This window comes from Lates calcarifer, linkage group LG7_1, assembly GCF_001640805.2.
Source record: "Lates calcarifer isolate ASB-BC8 linkage group LG7_1, TLL_Latcal_v3, whole genome shotgun sequence".
NCBI lineage: Eukaryota > Metazoa > Chordata > Actinopteri > Centropomidae > Lates > Lates calcarifer.
Window position 1 is genome coordinate 17555842 of NC_066839.1, and position 19497 is coordinate 17575338.

Genomic DNA, 19497 nt, shown 5'->3' on the forward strand with positions numbered 1-19497 from the left:
CTCCCTCTCTCTCTCTCTCTCTCTCTCTTTTTTTGGCCCCACGTGATGATAAAAAAGGAAAATCCACAAACAACTTCCACATATTCTGTGGCTCAGGGCCAAGCCTTATCCAATCAGAGCCTCTAATCTGACACAAATCTGCATAGTGGCTGATGTAATAATGAAAATTCTCATTCTGGTGAAATCTTCCCCCCACTGGTACCGAGGGCCTTTTTTCTACACTGCATTTGTCAAATTAAATCCAATGAAGGTTCTTCGATTTTTTTCTCCCTCCTCTTCTTTCCTTTCTTGTGCCAGTCTTTGTTCTTTGGTTGCAGGTCTCATATATATTACATGAGGATTGGGAGACTTATCCGGTTCTGGCCATACTGGCTGTTATTCCCTGGAAAGGGGCTATATTTAAGAGCTGGATAGGTCATAGATGGTGGCAGGGGAGCCGCTGACTTCTACCCAAAAGGTGGCGGTGGCTGAATACCATTAAAAACCTTAAATAGAGCTCAACACAATTACACTGGAACAGTTTCAAGGTAGCTGTAAAGGGATTACAGTAGATTTAGCTCCTAATAGAGGTAGTTTGAATCTAGTTTTGTCAGAAAAGTGTCTCATGACTTCACTGTGCTCCCTAGTGTCTAGTTAGACTATGTTTGCACATCGCAGAGTTGAATCTCTTTTCATCTGATTCTATTTCCCCAAAAACAAATCTAATTTCCTCTCTTTTTCTTTACTCCTTGTGTTTCCACAGCTGGCACCACCTACATCTTTGGTAAAGGAGGGGGCTTGATCACATACACGTGGCCCAACAATGAGCGGCCGAGCACACGGACGGACCGGCTGGCAGTGGGCTTCAGCACCACCATCAAGGACGGCATCCTTGTCCGCATCGACAGTGCCCCGCGTCTGGGTGACTACATCATGCTCCACATTGTAAGTAGTAATGTTTTCCTTTGAACAGCTTAATATCAGTATCACTCACTCTTATGAAGTTACACATGTAATTAATTTGAGGTCAAACATCTGGTTTAAGCTACTTATGAACAGTATCTAATACATTCTGTTAATCTAAGCTTGTTCCTTGCTGCCCATTAATACTCCTATATTTCCACAACCACAAGCATACAGGAGCTTGCCAAGATGATGACCACAAACAAACCTCAGAATCATTCCTCAAGGTTTACTTATTGCAGTCTCCAGGCCAAATTCAGTCCATCATGTACAAACTGAATTATACAAATAGTGCAGATCTATAAAAGAAAAAAAAAAAAAAAACCAGATAACTCACTCCCATACTCTAGCCTCCCAAGTCTCTGCTCACTTCTCCACCATATTCAAACTGACTCCCAGCATGAATAATGAATGCGGCTCTCCATACATATGCAGTGTGTTCCCACATGTTGGCGAAACATGATAGAAACTGGAAGGAGGGGGGGGCGAGTTGGAATTCTTGGCTGGTCAATTGTGCATCCGTACAGCATCTTAATAATCTCACTTTGCGACCGTGTGTTTAACTTGTTTACATAAGCATTAAGTATTTACATTATCATCAACAGCAGCAAGATGAATGCGGGGCGTCAAATCGCTGCGGTGGAGGTATATGTAGAAGTGGTGGTGGAGGTGATTGGGGGTGGGGGGGTGAGTTGCTGCTGACGCCATGCAAAAAAGATGTGATGGTGGGGAGGAGCTACAGTTGCTAAAGCAGATTGAAAGTCTTTTTCTTCTTAAAGAGCTCTCCTCATCTCCTGAGTGCTGGCCATGTGGTGCCGAAAAGCAGCCATCTGCTCTGCAAAGATGAGGGCCAACAACAAGCAGTTTTGAGCTGCCTTTACAGTATAGAGAGATAAAGGGAATGTGTGTGTGTGCGTGTTTGCATGTGCATATAGGTGAGAGAGGAAGTGAAGTGGCATTGATAGAGAGAACATGATAAAGATGTGCTGTAGCTTGTGAGAGCAATGATGGGAAACACCTCCCTGCGTGTTTCTAACCAACTGAGTAATTGCAGGAACCTCTAAAGGACTACTACTCTACTTTTTAGATATCACAACATGGCCAGCCAAGCAGGGTATCTCTCATAATTTGGCTGTAAGTTGATGGCAGCGAATGTCTTCATTCATCCTGTCTCGTGGCTGTAATGAATTTATTAATAGACAAAAGCAACTGGAGATTTCACCAGTTCATTCAGAGAAGCTGCATGTTCTGAACACAGTGTAGGGGTGTGGGCTTTTTTTTTTCTTTCTTTCCTGCGTGGTTAACATTGTGCCGCTAATATTTCAAATGGTTTATTGACAGCCAAGAGTGTACAAACAAAGTGGGTTTCATTTAATATTAACAATGATTATAGCCTTCAACCATTAAATACTTGGCAAAAGTCACAGGCTCTGCAAGGCCCCCTTTTTCCACAATTACACTCGTATTGACCAGAAAGCAAATGAAGAGAGCCAGACTTTTTGCCACAGGTAAAGAGTAAATAATTAAACAGACCTTGAGTGAATATTTAGCTGTGAGACTGGTGGATTTGGTTACAACTTTGGGCGGATAAACCACTGTTTGACCTCACTTCCATTGTTTGTTGTTGTCTGGATAATTCTCATTTGCCCCGCATTAGACATTGTTCCTCTCCAGTTTTGCAGTTGTAGGAATATTGGCTCGCTAGGATGGTTATCACAATATGGATATGGTCTAATTTTCAGGTAAAACAACTTTGCTGCCTCTACAAGTTTTATGTGTGGTCTTATTGCTGTTAAATTAGCAGAGATTCCAGACTTCACTGAAATGCCATTAGATAATAACTCCTAATGACAGATGTCGGGTCTTGGCTGTCAGCGTTTTCCGTTTAGTGAAGAATCTGGAGGAAAAGGTTAAAGGCGTTACGCCTGTCAATTCTAGATATATGTCTAACCAAAGGTCTTATCAGGCCCAGGGCCATTACCTTAGCCTTTGCAATTATTAGGTCACTACTTGCGAAGCAGCACGCTAAATTCTAGATAGGCACACTATAATGTCTTAAACAGCTGAATATATGAGGTGGTAGAGTCAACAAAGAAGAAAATAACCTCTGCAGTTTTACACTCTGATTTTCGTTGCACACCAAATGCAGAGAAAAACAGACATTTCGAGGCAAGCCCTAATCACTGACTCCCTCCTTATTCCTCTCTCTTTTGCTTTCTTCATTATCTGCTCTCCCTCCTCTCTGTGATTAGCTTACGGCTTGTTTGGCAATCATGAATTAAAATGCTGATTGTAGTGTTTACATTTTAACTGCTAAGAACAACTGCATGCTTGGTTTGAAAACTGAGGGGCAATTTGAGATAATTTGCGGAGGTGAGCACAACATTCTGCCATTGCTGGTATTTCATTTACAAGTTCATTTGATTTCTGAGTGCAGAATGAAAATCAGGAGTTGATCCCTCAGGTGACACCTTGTGTTTCATGTTGCAGACAGGAAAAAAATTATGTGAATCTAATGCAAAGATATGAACCTAAAGCTGCCTGGAAAACAAATATCAGAGATGCCTGTATCACAGGTGACTTTTTAGTGAAAGATGAGTCACAAGGGGGTTTTTTGGCAGCACCACAGTGATTAGTAGAAATGTGTGTGTGTCTGTGGGGTATGTACACGTTAAAGTGTGTGTGTGTGTAAGCTTAAATCCATGACAGAAAAACTCTAAGCCGTGGGCTAGATGTGCCGGTCGTGACTCACACAGTCTCTCGCCAGGGACTGCACTTGACTGCAGGTGAAGATTACCCAAGATGTAACACACACCATAACGCACACACACAGCAAGAGAAATCCTTCAGAATCTCATCTCTACCACATCATTTAGGCAGAATTTTTTTTCTTGTAATTACAAGAGCAGTTGTCACAAACAGACGAGACGGGACAATTAACGCAAACTTAAAGAAACTGCTCAAAAGGAATAAACTTAGTGATAAATCTGCTGGTGATGGTAAATTATTATTAAAAGCTGAACTTTCAGAACTGTCAAAATACTGTCTGGATGTTAAAGGAAAGCACTGTCTGTGTCTTTGAAGACACAACCTTGTGACTGGATTTTAATCACCAGTTGCTGAGAGAATCTGAAGGTAAATAAGAGATATTATGGATGCAGCATACACATATACATTAGCCAGTATGTAATCTGTATTGGCACAAGTTATAGTCTGTTGTGTAAGAGATGAAATACAGAACAGTCTTTGAAATGGTTACAGGCGAGGATGAAGACATGCGACAAAAGTCCAGGAATACTTTATCTTTGAGCACATCACTTACACTGTGTGTGCCTCAGCCACCAGACCCCATCTTTTCTCGTCTACACTGTTTGAATTCTACAGCACAGAGCGTACGTGTGCGATTGTGAACGAGGTTCGGCTCAGTTCATCACAGCTACAGTGAGCCCAGACAGCCTCACTTTTTGGGGAGACGTCGTAGGTGACAAGTCAGCGTCAGGCGAGGCAGAAATTGAGAACGCTCCATCAAGTTTCAATGTCTGGCAGCTTTTTTGGTTTCCAATTAAGGTGGAAAATCACGGCAAGACACCTGACAAGATAAAGACTCTGCAAGTATTGCAACATGTTCTCTGTAACAGGCACCTTAAAAATCTGCTGCGCTCTACACATCATAACAATTGGCAGAATTTGGATAAATATGGCATTTAGGTCTTGAATATAATTTCAAAGCTCTTAAAAACTGAGCTGCTTTTTTTGAACTATAAACCTTTCTTGTTATAATGTTATTACTTAGTTTATTACTTGTTTGCTTTTAACATTTCAAGTGTAACAGGGATTATTTCTTTTTCATTTGAAATTATGTTAGAACAATGTTAAATAGCTTTAAAATTCCACTCATAAACCACATTAGTGCTCACATTTTTATGATTTGCACTTGTGTCTTACATGGAAATAAAAGAAAACTTCTTGGTAATAATATTAAGTCTTCATAAAAACTCTCCCGGCTGGATGGACAGATGTTCCAGATGTCTAAAAAACATGCAGATTTTTCGTGTGATTTCACAGTACAAGTACAATACACCTTTTTTTTTTTTTTTTTTTACACTTTCATTTCTATCCCTGGAGATATTTGAAATCTTAACTCGCTCTCAAAAACGTACATTGACAACCAATCAGGCTCGTGTTTTTGACGGCAGGGAGCGACGGCACGCATACTTCCATTACCCACTCAAGTTTCCCCCTCATGCTAATTCATGGGGAGAAAAGGTGCGGCTGCTGGATAATTGAAAAGCCTAGTGCAGACACTAAGGCATAAGATGTGGAATGAGATGAGTGGCTGTGGATGGTAAATGCTGTATTACACACAGACCGTGTTTTATCCATTTTTCCATCACCCTTGTGTTACGTTACATACATACATACACTAGCACATGTATATTTTAATGTATTAAGTACAGATGCATTATTCACTCACTCTTTTCTGTCTTTTATCATCCATCCATCAGTTTCTTTTCTGTCTCTCTTCTGTGTTTATGTCTAACAGTGTCTGTTTCCCCATCCAACCTCCCACTCTCACTCCCTCTCCTTGTGACAGACCTAATATAAGATGTTTGATGTGTACCTGTGTGCATCAGCGCGTATATGGCCGGCAATGTATTGCCTCTATCAAGTTACCCTACCTCGGCAGGGAAAGATAGATATTATCACGGTTATGGCTCATGGCCTCTGATAACATTACAGCTTCTTATTTGACTTTGTATTTCCTTACCTCCCACATTTGATTCCCCCCACGGAAATAAAGAGCTGGCAAAATACGCCCGCAGCTGTTTTCACAACTAGTTGCATGCAGTACATGCAGTCAGCGTTATTGTGACTTTGTTGATAAATAAGTATTTCTCTGAAGGCTGAACAGCAGAGTCATTTTTTATGTCCACTGCTTTCTTATTCAGATTTTCCAGGTGATGCGGCAGACTTTATTATTATCACCTTACGACTAACAAACAGCCAAATGTTATCTTTACAAGAATATTATCAGGACCAGCACAGGTTGCTTCTCATGAGGTCAATATATAATACCAGATTACTGGCGCTATATCTTCCCTGGGGGTGACTCTTAACAGGAGGCTGAGCTTAACTGGCATACTAGCTACCAGATGGTGAGTGCACACATGTGTGAAAGGTAAACCTTTGCCACACTACTTGCATGAGAATCTGGGAAACACTATGTGATCACAAAGGATCATACATGTATTTGTAACTTTAAGGCTGTGTTTGGTCCTGTGAGTGGTTTAAGAATCACACAAGTTAGACTTCACAGACAATACAGAATTAGCTCGACAATTAAGCTGTCTTTCATGGATGTCTTTTTGATTTGGGAACATTTAAAACTAAACTCTATTTCTCCTAATCAGTGGTGGCAAATGTTGCTGATGTTTTCATAGTCATGGCTGGATTAACATGTTAGGGGGCCTCGGGGCAAAAAATGTTCTGTTTGAGACTCCCACTCCGAACCCTCCACATTTCCATTATGTAAAGTTCACACAGCAGACAATACTTGGTGGTTTCATTTTTGTCCAGACAACCAAGCAGTACTCCTTGTAAGGATACACAAATCCAACTTTTTCTCTCTCAATACAGATTCCATGACCTCATCTCTTGGTATCAGCCCATGACAAGTACCAATCTGTTACCACTGCTCTGTTTCCTGAATTTAAAATCTATATACTATACTGATACTTGCTGAAATTACTGATGCTGTCGCTCTTCTTGGGTGGATAGTCTCAAAAGAGGCCATATCCTAATCATTTTTATGTATGTGGTAATGAGTCATGGGATTGACTATGGCACTAAAAATAAATGAATGTAACTAATTACAGACACACTGTGTTTTATAATGACACTGACAAAGAAACTTGATCAGTCACATCTGACACCCAGTCTGCTTAATTAGGCGAGTATTTTTCAGGATCAGTGCATCCCTAACTTGTGTGCTGCGATAATGCTACTTGGCCCCAACTTTTCTGTGTGTCAGTTACTTTGTGACGGTTTTATTAAATACTATTTTATTTAGGAATATGCACCATGTGTAGTTCTAAAGCTAGAGTCTGACACCATTCAACAAGACAGAGCCACAAAATAAAGCTATTAATGTAAGACCCACTTCAGCTGATTTTACACCTCTAAAATTTACAACTAATCAATAGATTTGCAATTAATTAATTAATTACCACCAACTGACATACAGTGAATCTGAGACTTAAAAGTACCCTGGGAGCATGCTTTTAAATTTTTGAAAATCAGCTTTTGATTGTTGATAAACTTATTTGCTCCTCTGGTCAAGTCCTGTCGCTGGCATTCATGAGATGACACAGAATAATTAAGGAAGAGGTTGAGAGTTTGGCTCCTGTGGTTATTAATAATTAACAACTCCAGCAGGCACCTTTACTTGATGCACAGACACACTTAAATGCACATTACAGCGAAAACCTTTTTGTGTCTTGTATTTTCTCAAACAGCACATGCATGGATACACACAAACATATGTAACACAAGCACAAGCTCTCATACACACCCACCCACACACACACTCATTCTGACTTATTCTGTCACTCTGCGCTACAGCCATGTACATATGTAAACACAAGCACATTCCCATAGGCTCCTTCAACAGATTCTCACTATGGTACACTGGCACTGACACCCCAATGTACATGATATGAGACCTCTTCAGGGACATCTGCCTGTCACTCAGTCATGTCAGCCAAAGGCACTTCGGGGGTGAACAGTTTATGTAGCAGACCCTCTGACACACACACACACACACACACCACATCACCCTCGCACCCCTATTTTAGGAGAGCAGCAGCAAGTAATAACTGCTCAAGCTGGACAAACAGAGCAACATTATTACAATGTGCCCATGTGGTCCCTGGCCTTAGCCTTGGCCTCAGCGATGTATATTTCATGGATTAAGATGAAAAATTCAATGAGAAACAACAAACAGTGTGCCTCCCTCTCCCTACTTTGCTCTCTGACAAGCCACTCCCCTGGGGGATGCTCGTGTTTTCACAGCTTCATGATAGGACATGAATCCCATTCTCAGAGTGATGAAGAGACAGAAGGAGAAGATGAAAGAGACAGAGAGTAGAGCATCGTGTACATCCAAAAGTAGAATAAATAAAAGAGGATGAATGAAAAAGTGGGAAAAAAAAGAGTAAGAAGAGGAGGTGGGAGGAAAGGAGTCGAGGAGAGAGATAGAGAGATGTGGGTATTTTAGAATTCAGAGCAGGATCAGAGACAAACTTGGCTCAGATAGGTCTCAGCACACAAGCACATTGGCTGTGAATTCCAAATTATGTGTTGCCTTTCCATCTCACTCTGACGCCACCTGCCCCCCACCCCCTGCCACCCGCTTTCTCCCTCTTATCTCTCGCTCCTTTTTATCTCTTCTTTCTTTTTCTTCTACAGTGCCACAGTACTATTGTTTTCATACTAACAGTGAGATTGGGCGATGGTAGCCGGCCAGTCAGATGGTCTGAATTCAGCTGCAGTGGGAAAAACTGCTCTACTAAAGCTCCTGGTTGAGGCCAAGGTTATATTGACAGAGGACAGAATGTGGCTAGGTCTGTGGTGGCCATTTTATCTTTAAAACTCTACTCCATCGTAAAACATTGTATAGAAAAATTCAATTAGTTACTCATTCCCCATATTAATTTTAAAACTGTAATTACATTAGTAACAGCAGAAATGATTAGTTGAAAGTCTGAATTTACATTAGAACACTGGTAGATATGATGGAATATCATGAATATCAAAGAAACTGTTAAATAGTGACACTGCCGGTAAGTTTTCACAGGAGCTGTAGTGTTTTTGTTGTATGCTGACAAACTGCTAATGATTGCTGTTAACTTTGTTAAAGCTGCTCTCATCAATATTTTTACATTAACACTGGATCAAATGTGAAAAAAAAAGAATAAGAATATATGGACAAACTATGAGAAAATGGGCCCCTGGGCAGAGACAAGTAAAAGGCCCCTGCCCCTCTGTTGTAGGACCCTCAAGCTTAAAGACATTAAGACATCATTTGTAGTCATTTTGTGTCTCTTTGTTGTCATTTATTGTCTCTCTTTAGTGGTTTTGTGGCCTCTTTGTGGTCGTATTGTGTATATTTGGGGTTGTTTCGCATTTCTTTGTTGTCATTTTGAGTCTTTTAAATGAGCTCTGTGATTTTCAAGCAACATATTACCAGTCACTTCATCCAGATGCTCTTGCCTCCCCCTCAGGCCTGTGGGTATTTGCATATAGGCCTAGAACTCAGCCATGTAGTAATGTGAAGGAGTCACTCTAGTGACATAAAGACAGAATTATCACCTGACTGCAGAAATGTTTTAGCATCTTTCAGCTCATTCTTTTGGTTGTACAGACAGTAACTTTACTATTTTGGTTCACTCTCATCATTTCCATCAGTGACCAAACACAAAGCTAAATGAGAGTGAATATGGGGCTGTTTGCTAACATGTTCACCACATCAGCTTCAGTATCTGCTCACCACTGGTCCAGACTACACATAACTCTGTCTTTAAGTAGCTGCACTGTCCTAGATGGAGACAGATGCTCTGTTAGATCAAAGCACCTCACTTCAGTCAGCAGCAGCATCATTTTATAATTTCCTCTATTTACCCAGCTCCACACGCTATGCTATGTGTGCTTGAGTGACGAGCGGGACAGCTTGTGACGAGCACCTAATGAAAGATCAGAGGGATTTGAAATCGATTGAGGTGTATCTCACACAGAAGGCTAGGTGCCATCTCAGCTGCAAAGACACTCCTAAATCCTCCCGCAAAGGCTCGACGTTACCCTGTTACAGCCACTCTCTGCTCCTCTGCCATCTCTCACCTGAGCCGCCACAGGACAAAGAGACAGATAGAAAGACAGAGATGGAGAGAGAGTGAGCGGGGGGTAAAACCAAATAAAAGAAAGAGATTCACATTTTAGCAAATTGACTCCCTTTCGGATTATCGACAAGAAGGGGGGATGATGAATTGCGGGACTGCTGAAGTGATAAACGTCAACATTAGAAAATAAATCTAGCGGAAAGAAGGCAAGAAAAAAATCTTCTGCCTTCAATATCAGCGACGGTGTGGCAGATTGGCTCACTCACAAACACACACGTACATACACATATGTACACACTGCAAATGTATTCATGGAGGATTAAGCGCCTGCTGGTTAAAAAAAAAAAAAAAAAAAAGCAGCAAGAAGTTGTTCCTCTCTCTCTCTCTGTCTCTCTCCTCTCCTCGCTGATAAAAAAGAGAGGGGATCAAATTTGAGTGTGAGGCTCCTTCACAGATGGAGTGAAAATGTGAAAGTGAGTACCTGTGCATTTTACTGAGTGCAGTTTGTATTTATTTAATCCTCCCATTATTGACTCACCATGACAAAGCTCTATTGACAAGGAGACAAAAAAGACTATATCACTTTTTTATGAAGCTGGGATCATCAGAAAACCAATCTATAGGGATAGAAGATATTTCCTACTGGCTGGCTCTTATATAGAATTATTATAAGCACTGAATCACTGAAGGTTATAGAGTGTATCTCGGAGTTTTATTGATCCTCAAACGTTCTGGGCAGGCAGTGGGGCAGATGGCCAAGGACGTGACAGCCAAGTCTTCCATCTCCACATCTCTTGTTCTGCTCCTCCATTGCCCTCAGCCATTTCCTCTGTCTCTCTATTGTGGAGAAAAAAAACATATTTCCTATTTATAGTGTGAGCTCCAGTTCTGCAAAGCACTCCTTCTGTGCTCCAGTACCAGCACACACACACACACACACACACACACGGGCACACAGGCACACAGGCACGCACCACATTTCCTGTCAGGTCAAAGCTGGCTCCAATGAGGCTGCAGACCCCTATAGAATCCAGTCTGATTGGGCGCCCGTGTCGACCAATAAGGTTATGACCTTTTGATCCTGATGACATACTCAGTGTCCCTCTGAGATGTGTATGCATGTGTGTCGATTGGTTAGATAGTTTGTGCAGGGGGTCATTTAAAGGTTAAGGATCAGGGGTTAAATCAAAAGAAAATGGAAGGAACTACCCAACCCTTTACTTTGAACTGCCTAGTTTAATCAATACGTGATCCTCACTGCATTCTGATAATTATTTTCTGGTGGAGTATTCACCTTAAATTTTCTCCTGTTTAACTCCAGTGTACCTGCACTGGAACTACCTCAAAGTTTTCAGGTGTCTGAAAAAAGAAGGTTAATGCTTTATTTTACAGGTCCCATAATTTCCTTCTAATCAGAAAGCAACTGATTTACAACTGTAATTTTTTAGGGCGATCCTTGGAAAGGACACTTGCAGGGATAATGGACACAGTTTTACTCCTGTCACTGCAGCAATGCAGTTTAAATCAACAATCACTTATAAACTAACAGCATTACTATTATATAATGTCCTCATCTATGTATAATCTGTCTTAAACTTAAGTTAAAGAAATGAGTGGGTGTTTGTGGTGTGTACTGTAGTAAAACATTGTGTATGATTTCTCTACAATTAGTATCAAAGTTCTTTCCAAGTGACTTCCAAGGAAATTGTTAAAGGGGAACTCCAATCATGTAGAGTATGATGAAGCCTCTGAAAACAATTTTATAATGTCATCTGCGGCTTTGGAGTGGCTTTTGTCCAGTCTGAGAAAACAACTCTGATGGTGTCATAGTGATGTTGTTAGGGTTGTGTCAAATTCACAATAGAAATACTGCTGTAACAACCTAGGATTGTGGTGTTGGAGTGGGTGTCTACAAGGCAGTAGGGTCTAAACTGAAAAATACTATTTGTTCCTTTTTTGGGAAATGCAACAATTGATATGCCGGCCTTTGCTGCTTCGATTTGAGTCCCTTATGAGCCTCACTTTTACAGATGTGCAATGCTAAATCACTGGTTTTAAGAAATTACAGAGCCCATGAAATAGAATTTTACTAAAACCATACCAGAGCATATGTAAACCAGAAATGCAGGAAAACAGTCAGTAAGGTCAAATTTTCCTTTAAGATTCTGATGATGTATAATGTTCTGTGTAGTATATACACATTGAGTATATAAATTAAACAAAGGACCAGGGCTTACTATGCAAAAACAGTTGTGTGTTATTAAAATCGGTCCTTGCCTGATGACCCCCTCCGTCCTACCCTCTGGAAGATCTAAGCCTCTGGCCATGACAGCATGAGTCAGCACAAAGATGACATGTTGAGACGATGGACATGGGTGAAAGCGCAGCTCTCTCGAGCCACCAGAGCCTCCCCTCCCTCCCCACCTCTGAATTTCACAAGACCCCTTTGATTAAGTTGGTTTGAAGGCTGAAGAGCACATTGTTAATTCATTCTTCCCACATTATCTTTAATTCATTCACATCTTGCTGGAACACACCAGACAGGCCAAAGACGAGAAGTAAAGGCATACTTTCCCTGACTTCTTTGATGGTTTAACCAGCTCATTCACTTGGCAGATTCGCTTAGAAATACAGTATTCATCATATTTTCTCTCTTCCAGATAAGAAACATGTTCTTGACAAACACATGATGCAATGACACACATGTTTTTAGAAAAAAAAATTGATCTGGCTGTTTCGCAGTGTTCCTGGTGTTTAATTGCCCTAACCTGTGCCTGTGTTGGCTGTTTTCCAGCAGGCTTCTGCCTGGACAGCAATTAATGTCATTTGGAGCGAAGAGGGACCTCATGACTCATTACATATGCCTTTTGCTCGGAGAAGCCTCCGAGGGGCCCTCTCCTCTTGTGTGCCAATGCTGCCACTCGGGGGTTGGCACCAGTTGGATAACACTCTAATTATAAAATTCACTATGAAAAATGTCTTCTGCAGCACTGGCAGGAATGAGATTAAACCTTGTTTTGGCTTTAGTTTATTTGAGCTTCTTGTGCCCCCCAGACTCTATAGCTACTGTATAGATACTGCAGGTTTTTGCCATTTGTTATTGTCTCACCTTCTGCTGTATAAGTTATCTGGCAAGTTTAAAATTCTTAAATGGTTACATTTTGCAAAAGTTTTGAGAAATCTGTCCCGCAACTCACCGGCAACTGAAGAGGAAAAAAAAGGATGGATGTTGACAGTGGCAGCCATGTATTTTTGACATGATACAGAGCATTATCTGACATTATTGCTCTATCGTAGCTGTCAACTCCAGCGGAAAGCAGGGATTGAAATACATCGTGCATTTTTATGCTATAACCTGTGTCAACAGTCTTGCTGAATGGACAAGGAGGCCCATCTGTGCCTCGCATGGCTGATCCTGGTGGACCTCCCCTCACGACTACTGTAACCTGTTCACAGTCCTGGCTCAGTGGAGCGCACACTGACAAATAGCGGGAGGGAAGAGGAAGGAGGAGGTAGAGAGAATGAGATAGAGGATGGAGACAGTGACGGCTAGAGAAAGGGAATTTTGATGGGGCGAGAGAGAGCAAGAGACAAGGGCTGGAGATATAGAGAGAGAGGGAAAACAGATAGAGGCAGAGAGAGTCAGCGCAGTGTTTCTAATCTCCCTTCAGGGACAACAGTGTAAGGACGCCTTCTATGACAGATAAACTCACCCAACAGCGAGCCCGAAATGACAGACACCCACTGTGTCCGACTTGGCCCAGAGTTTCCACAGCATCTGGCAGAGGGAAGGAGGCAGCATCTAGTTTCCTCACAGCTTTGGTAGAAGAAGAATATGGTGGTGGGTGGGCGGTTTTGTTAGTGGGGCAGGGGAGCAGGGAGGTGAAAAGAGAGAGTGAGTAATGTTTGCTCTACTGTGGCAAACACAGATGGGGAAGGAAGCAGCAGGAGGTGTTGTCTTTATTTTCTTCCTCTCAGTCTCTCCTTCCTTCACTGTGTTGAAGATTGTTTAGGTTTTAAGGTAGGGCTGTGCTAGCCATATGAACTATTCGTTGCCTGTTTGTTTTTTGGCTTTTGCCTGAGATTATGCACACCGCAGTCCATGCATGAACAAGCTTTCCATCTATCTCCCCTGATTCCTTTGGAGTACGGCGCACTCACTCGACATTAGCGAAGGGAAAATTGCCTTTGAAAGCCACTGCAGTTATATGTGTTTTTGTCAGGCTGCACCGCTCTTTGTCTCTTTTTCTGCAGCTTAGTCAAAAAAAAAAACAAGCAAACATTGGTCAAATTGTGAAGGCAGCTGGAAGTAAGGCCTGAGGAAAATTCGACTTTGTATCTAAAAGGAGACTTATTCCAGATGAGGGTAGCCCTTTTGCTTGAGTCTCACACATGTCAAAACTGACACATCAGAGTGTGTGTGCTTGTCTCCACCTCTCCCAGCCTTCAGTATGTCTCTGAATGCTTTCAAGCAGTCAAGGTGGCAGAGCCTGATTATGTGGGCTCGAGTGTGTGTGCGTGTGCGTGTCTAAGTGTGTGTGCCTTTCTGTCTGTGTGTGACGCCGCAATGAGTCTTCTGCAGTCTTGCTCAGGAGCAGCGACACAGGCGACCTGGGACAGACCCTGAGAGTCGCTGTGACATTTAAAAACAACCTCCCACCATCTCGAAAGATAGACAATATATTTGTCACTTTTTGTGGCTCACTATTCCATGCCCTCTCCAAACCTCTATGTAGTTATCTCTGAATAAAAAAAGATAAAGATATATATGTGCCAACATACCTATCTATATCTGTATGTCTCTCTTTGACATAGTCATACTGTTAGTACGCAGGAAAATGCATGCAAGCGCACACAGGATTTGGCATCACATCACTCAGGCTTGCACCACACGCTGCCGTTGCATTTATCAGCGACCATCACAATTTCCCCACCCGTGCAATTAGAATCGTAAAAAGCCAGATAAAAGCGCCATGATAAACGCATCAGCCTCTTTGATCGTGCTCTCTGACATGCTTACAACAGGCGACACGCATCAGCATGCATGCACGGCTCCCAACATGCAAGAAAGGCGTCAGTATAATCAATCATTTGGAGCCCCTGATTAACGTTAATGGCGTTTCTCAGAATTACACTGGCATCTCCTTGCATTCCAATCACCTAGATTTCATGCCTCCTCTCTGCAGGCAGCCCCGTTAATTGTGAGAGAGGAGAGCAGCAATGAGTACTATCTGCTGAGCCTTTGATATGCACTTATCTGTTAGCAGTTTCATATTATGGAAAAGAAAATTGCCTTTAAAAATGACTGGTGCCTTATTACTTTTGGGCCAATTAATTTCGTGAAAAATAATGCCTTTTCGAAATAGCAAGGAAAAAATAATTATGAAGAATAATTGACAAGGAAGGACAAGCAAGCAGGGAGGGTGTAAGTATACATGGGTGGAAATTTGCTATTATTTGGTGGCTCATAAATAATACTTCATGATCTTTTTCAGACAGGCCTCATAGCTTGAACATATACAGAAGTGTAGGGGAGACTTGATTTGACAACAGCTTGCTCTGAAAGTGTCCAAAGCATTCAAGAAGTAGGGCACTTGCCTCAACGTTCCTTGAAGTGGGAGAGACAGACCGACCTAGATTTCCTCCTGTTTATTCAGCCATTTTAGGTGCTGGCTATTCACGTCTCCATTTCAGTGCTCCCCTTTCTCTGTCTCCGTGTTTTCTATTCCTGAACATGATTACTCGTGTTTGTTTGTTTGTTCATTCTTGCCGTCTTTCTTCCTCCCCTGTGCCCTCTGTCCATATCACCTCTCAGTCTCAAAGCATACATGAAAGTAGCTCTAAATGGCAGTGACATGTTGAGACAGATGCTGCGATACCCCATGCTGCTTAGCAGCAGGGGGTCTGATAGTTTGCCTTATCTCAAAAAACCCTGGTGCAACCTGCTCCCAAATTTTGCTTTTCACTGAAAACAGTCCTCTTATCTCATTTTTACAACGCTGTATTCATCACCTGCTCCTAACTACAATATCACTCCATAATTCAGGATAAACCCTAACAAGTAGTCAAACACTTGCCTCAAAAACATCTTTAATCAATCATCAGAGCTCATCATCTTTTTATGCATTCCAGGGAGTTTGGAGTCCTGGTTGATTTAACACAGCTCTAATGCACCGGATGTGGTCATGAATTGGAAATGAATGAATGCAAAGTGAGACTTGGACTGTTGACCAGTATCAAGCTGATATGACAGCTATGCACACAGAGATGGCATATGTTGCCCAGTGTGGCTTCTGAGCCATCACTGCGGGAGAGTTTTGACTCCACTGCGGCATTATCTCCATTCAGGTATTCATTCATACATTAGATTAGATCTGTCTGAGGTCACAGTGAAGTGGAGGTTCAGGTATTCAGTATTCAGAAAGGTATTCAGATCCTTTACTTATATTGAAATACCAATATATTATTTTACAGTTTACTGTTAAATACTGTGTCTTGCTTTCAAAATCATACTAAAATACTGAAGTATTACTTGCAAAATGTACTTAAAATATTAAAAGGAAAAATTCTGGTTCTGCAAAAAATGTCCATCATAAAAGATATATAATAATTATAATTAATAATTTGACACTGCTAGATTGTTCATACTGATGCATCACTTCATAAGTAGCATTTTTCATTTGTAGCTAGTAAACGTGGTGCTTGCTTTAACTTCTGTATTCAGTTTGGAAAATTAGTCTCCAAGGACTCACAGAGTGAATCTGAGAGGCTGTGATATGATTAACTGAGTAGAAAGGAAAAAAAAAAACACAAGGTTCTTTGACACAAATTTGTATTAATTTTATGGCCTGCTCTCTAATCTTTCTTGTGAAATATTGGATAATTTGACCTCTGCGCCTCAATAAGATACTAAATGAAACCATCTGAGAAGTTTAGGAAGTAATTGTTTCTCTGGTAAAGCTGCTAATAGCTCATAGACGTCTAAATGGTGAAAGGGGTCCAAACTAGACACACAAGCCAAAATGACAATAATAATAATGCATTATATTATTATAAGCTTTATGTTTTTGTGTAAAATCTTAATCTAAATCACTGCAATTGTCAAATAAATGTAATGCATTAAAATATACAGTAAGTGCCTCCCATCACTGCTGAAAGGAATGACAAATTGTTGTGGTGAAAATGTGATCTGTTTACTGTGTTAGTCATATAGGTAAGTTTCACAAGCTCCACTGATATATCTCCATAACAACAGTGTTTATAGCAACTGCAGATACGCTATCTTTATACAAAATCCTAATCTCTCCAAGTTGAAGCAATTACACCGCAAATGGTGTGAATTTAAACAGCAGCAATCGGTGTCTTCAGTGCTTAGTGGGAAGGAGCAACCCACGAATTGATATTATCATAGAGACTTGGAGGATTTGGAACTAAATGAATCTCAAATCAAAATAAAATGAATCTCCTCTTCAGAAGACTATCAAAGACAGAGAAATGGAAAGAGGGGGGAAAAAAGGAACGCCTGATGTACTCTATTCTCAGTTAATCATTTTTCTGCAGCTCTCCCTCTCTCCTCCCCACCTCATAGCCTCTCTCCTCTCATGTGTGTTTTTTTTCTACACGTCCACTTTCATCCTGCAAGTCTTTTCTCTCTCTTTTCATTCCCTCCCCTCCGCCTTCATCCCTGACACCTCAGCAGGCAAGGTGGAGGGGTAGAGTCTTGATCCTAGGCAGGTTACCCTTGGCAACAGACCACCCACCCCATCCACTGCCAGTGTGTTTCGGGGCGATCCAGCAAGCTTTGGCGCCAGTGTTGGCAACTATCTCCCCCCCGGCGGAGAACAGAGAGGGCTCTTTTTTTCTGCCCCATCATCTCTTGTGATTGGGGAACAAGCACCCCTCCCCTCTTTTCCTTCACTTCACCCTCCACAATCTAGACCTGACATAGCCGGCGAGGGATCAGAGCGCTGTCTGCTGTAGATGCCAGCCATTAACATTAGCATTTTAACACCTGTTCCTGGACACGTGGGTGTTAACACCTCTAATTTTAATGCAGCTTGCAGAGACCACATTGGACAAACAAGAGCTGTGACAAAATAAAAAAAAAAAAACTGTTTCTATTTGTGTGTGCTCACATGCACATTTGTGTGTTTACAGTCATCAGGCCGTCTGTTTGTGCCTGGAAGTGCTTGCCCAGAAAAGTATGTTTATATAAACAGATGGATGAGGAGCTGCGTCTTTCCGTCTTTTGCCGTGTCTTTGTCTGTCTATTTTTTTCTCACTCAATGAACTGTGGTCCAAGCTTTGCTCGGCGTTCAAAGACCTGTTTATGGCTGCCACACACAAGACAAGCCCAGCCTATTTTATTAGAAAGAGTCTCTGTTCAGCTTCCCCCCCGCCTTATTTTGAATTTGTATCTCTTGCTCCAATTATTACCATCCGTTTTGTTAATTGGGATGATGTGCAGCTATCTGAAATAGCTACTGCTTTTTCCACTGTGCTTTTTTTCCCTCTCCCTTTCTCCCAATGTGGTTTTGTTTTGCATATTAGCCCAGACATGGTAAGGAGAGCGTGCAAAGTACAAAGGGCAGCTCTTCAAACAAGCTGAAATCTTTTGTGTGTCTATTCAAATAATTTCACCCCGTGACTCTTTACCAAGCAGCTGCAGCGATGCATGTGATTGTGACTCAAGGTATTCTCCATGGAAAAACACACCAAAAGGTCAAAGATAAAGTTTCTTTGTTATTTTTGCTACACTGATATCTCTTTACTTTTTTCCATCTGTCTTTTTTTTAACTTAAACATTTTAGTCTCAGAAAATGTAGCAGATAGAGTAAAGGCTTTTTTGCAAATACAGACATTGGACAGTTTCATTTCAGTAAAATGAGGGGAGGAGAGATTGTAGGATGAATTGTGTCCCTGCTTGATTTATTGTGCGCTAGTTTCATTCTGGGGCTACCAAATAGAAAGTGCTCGAATTCAGCAGCACATTAAATTAAATATCTGCCGAACAGATTCTAATTTGATCACCAAGCTGTTTCAATTTCATTAGCCTAGTCCCTAATGGACTTTCACAGCATATTATTCCATCTAGCACAAATCCCATTCATTGGCTCTTTTTTTTCTAAATGAGCCCCCTGGCGTGCGAGGACCATGTGGCCCAACACAGCACAGTGTGAGGTCACACAAAACCTCCTTTTTCTTTAATGGACCCTGGAGTTGAGCTACAGTGGGCAAATGGAATCAAATCTGAAGCAACAGTGAAGACATGAAGTCAAACCTAAAATTTATGGCCAGCACCTACTTAACAGCTGCTGCAAAACATCAGTCTAAACAGAGCATTAACACAGTCAGGGGAATAACGAGAGTGTGTGCATGAATGTGCAGGCGGCTGAGGCCCGTTGCTTTTGCATACGGCCCGATTACATGTTGGTGGTGGTCAGCGCACCCTGCATTGTAATGCAAGTGCAAATAAAGCAAGCAGGAGCAGCAGGTCAGGCAAATAAACAGTCATGGCTGAAGTTTTACCACGCCTCTTCAAGCTTGTAATTATGTAGGATACATTATAATTACCTCAGTGGTGAAATACTATGACCATACACAGGGATGGTACAACACTCAACAACCTTGAAAATCTGTAATAACATGTTGTAACAAAGTG

General features: G+C 41.5%; 1 protein-coding gene across 2 annotated transcripts in view; it reads left to right on the top strand.

Annotated features, from left to right (window-relative positions):
• Window positions 1-19497, top strand: part of LOC108895816 (neurexin-3b-beta) — a 103221-nt gene that overhangs the window by 35016 nt on the left and 48708 nt on the right. For both annotated transcript variants that reach the window (XM_018694751.2, XM_018694752.2), the window contains exon 2: window positions 743-924. In XM_018694751.2, the coding sequence (XP_018550267.1) occupies window positions 743-924 (182 nt within the window). The remainder of the gene's footprint in view (window positions 1-742; window positions 925-19497) is intronic.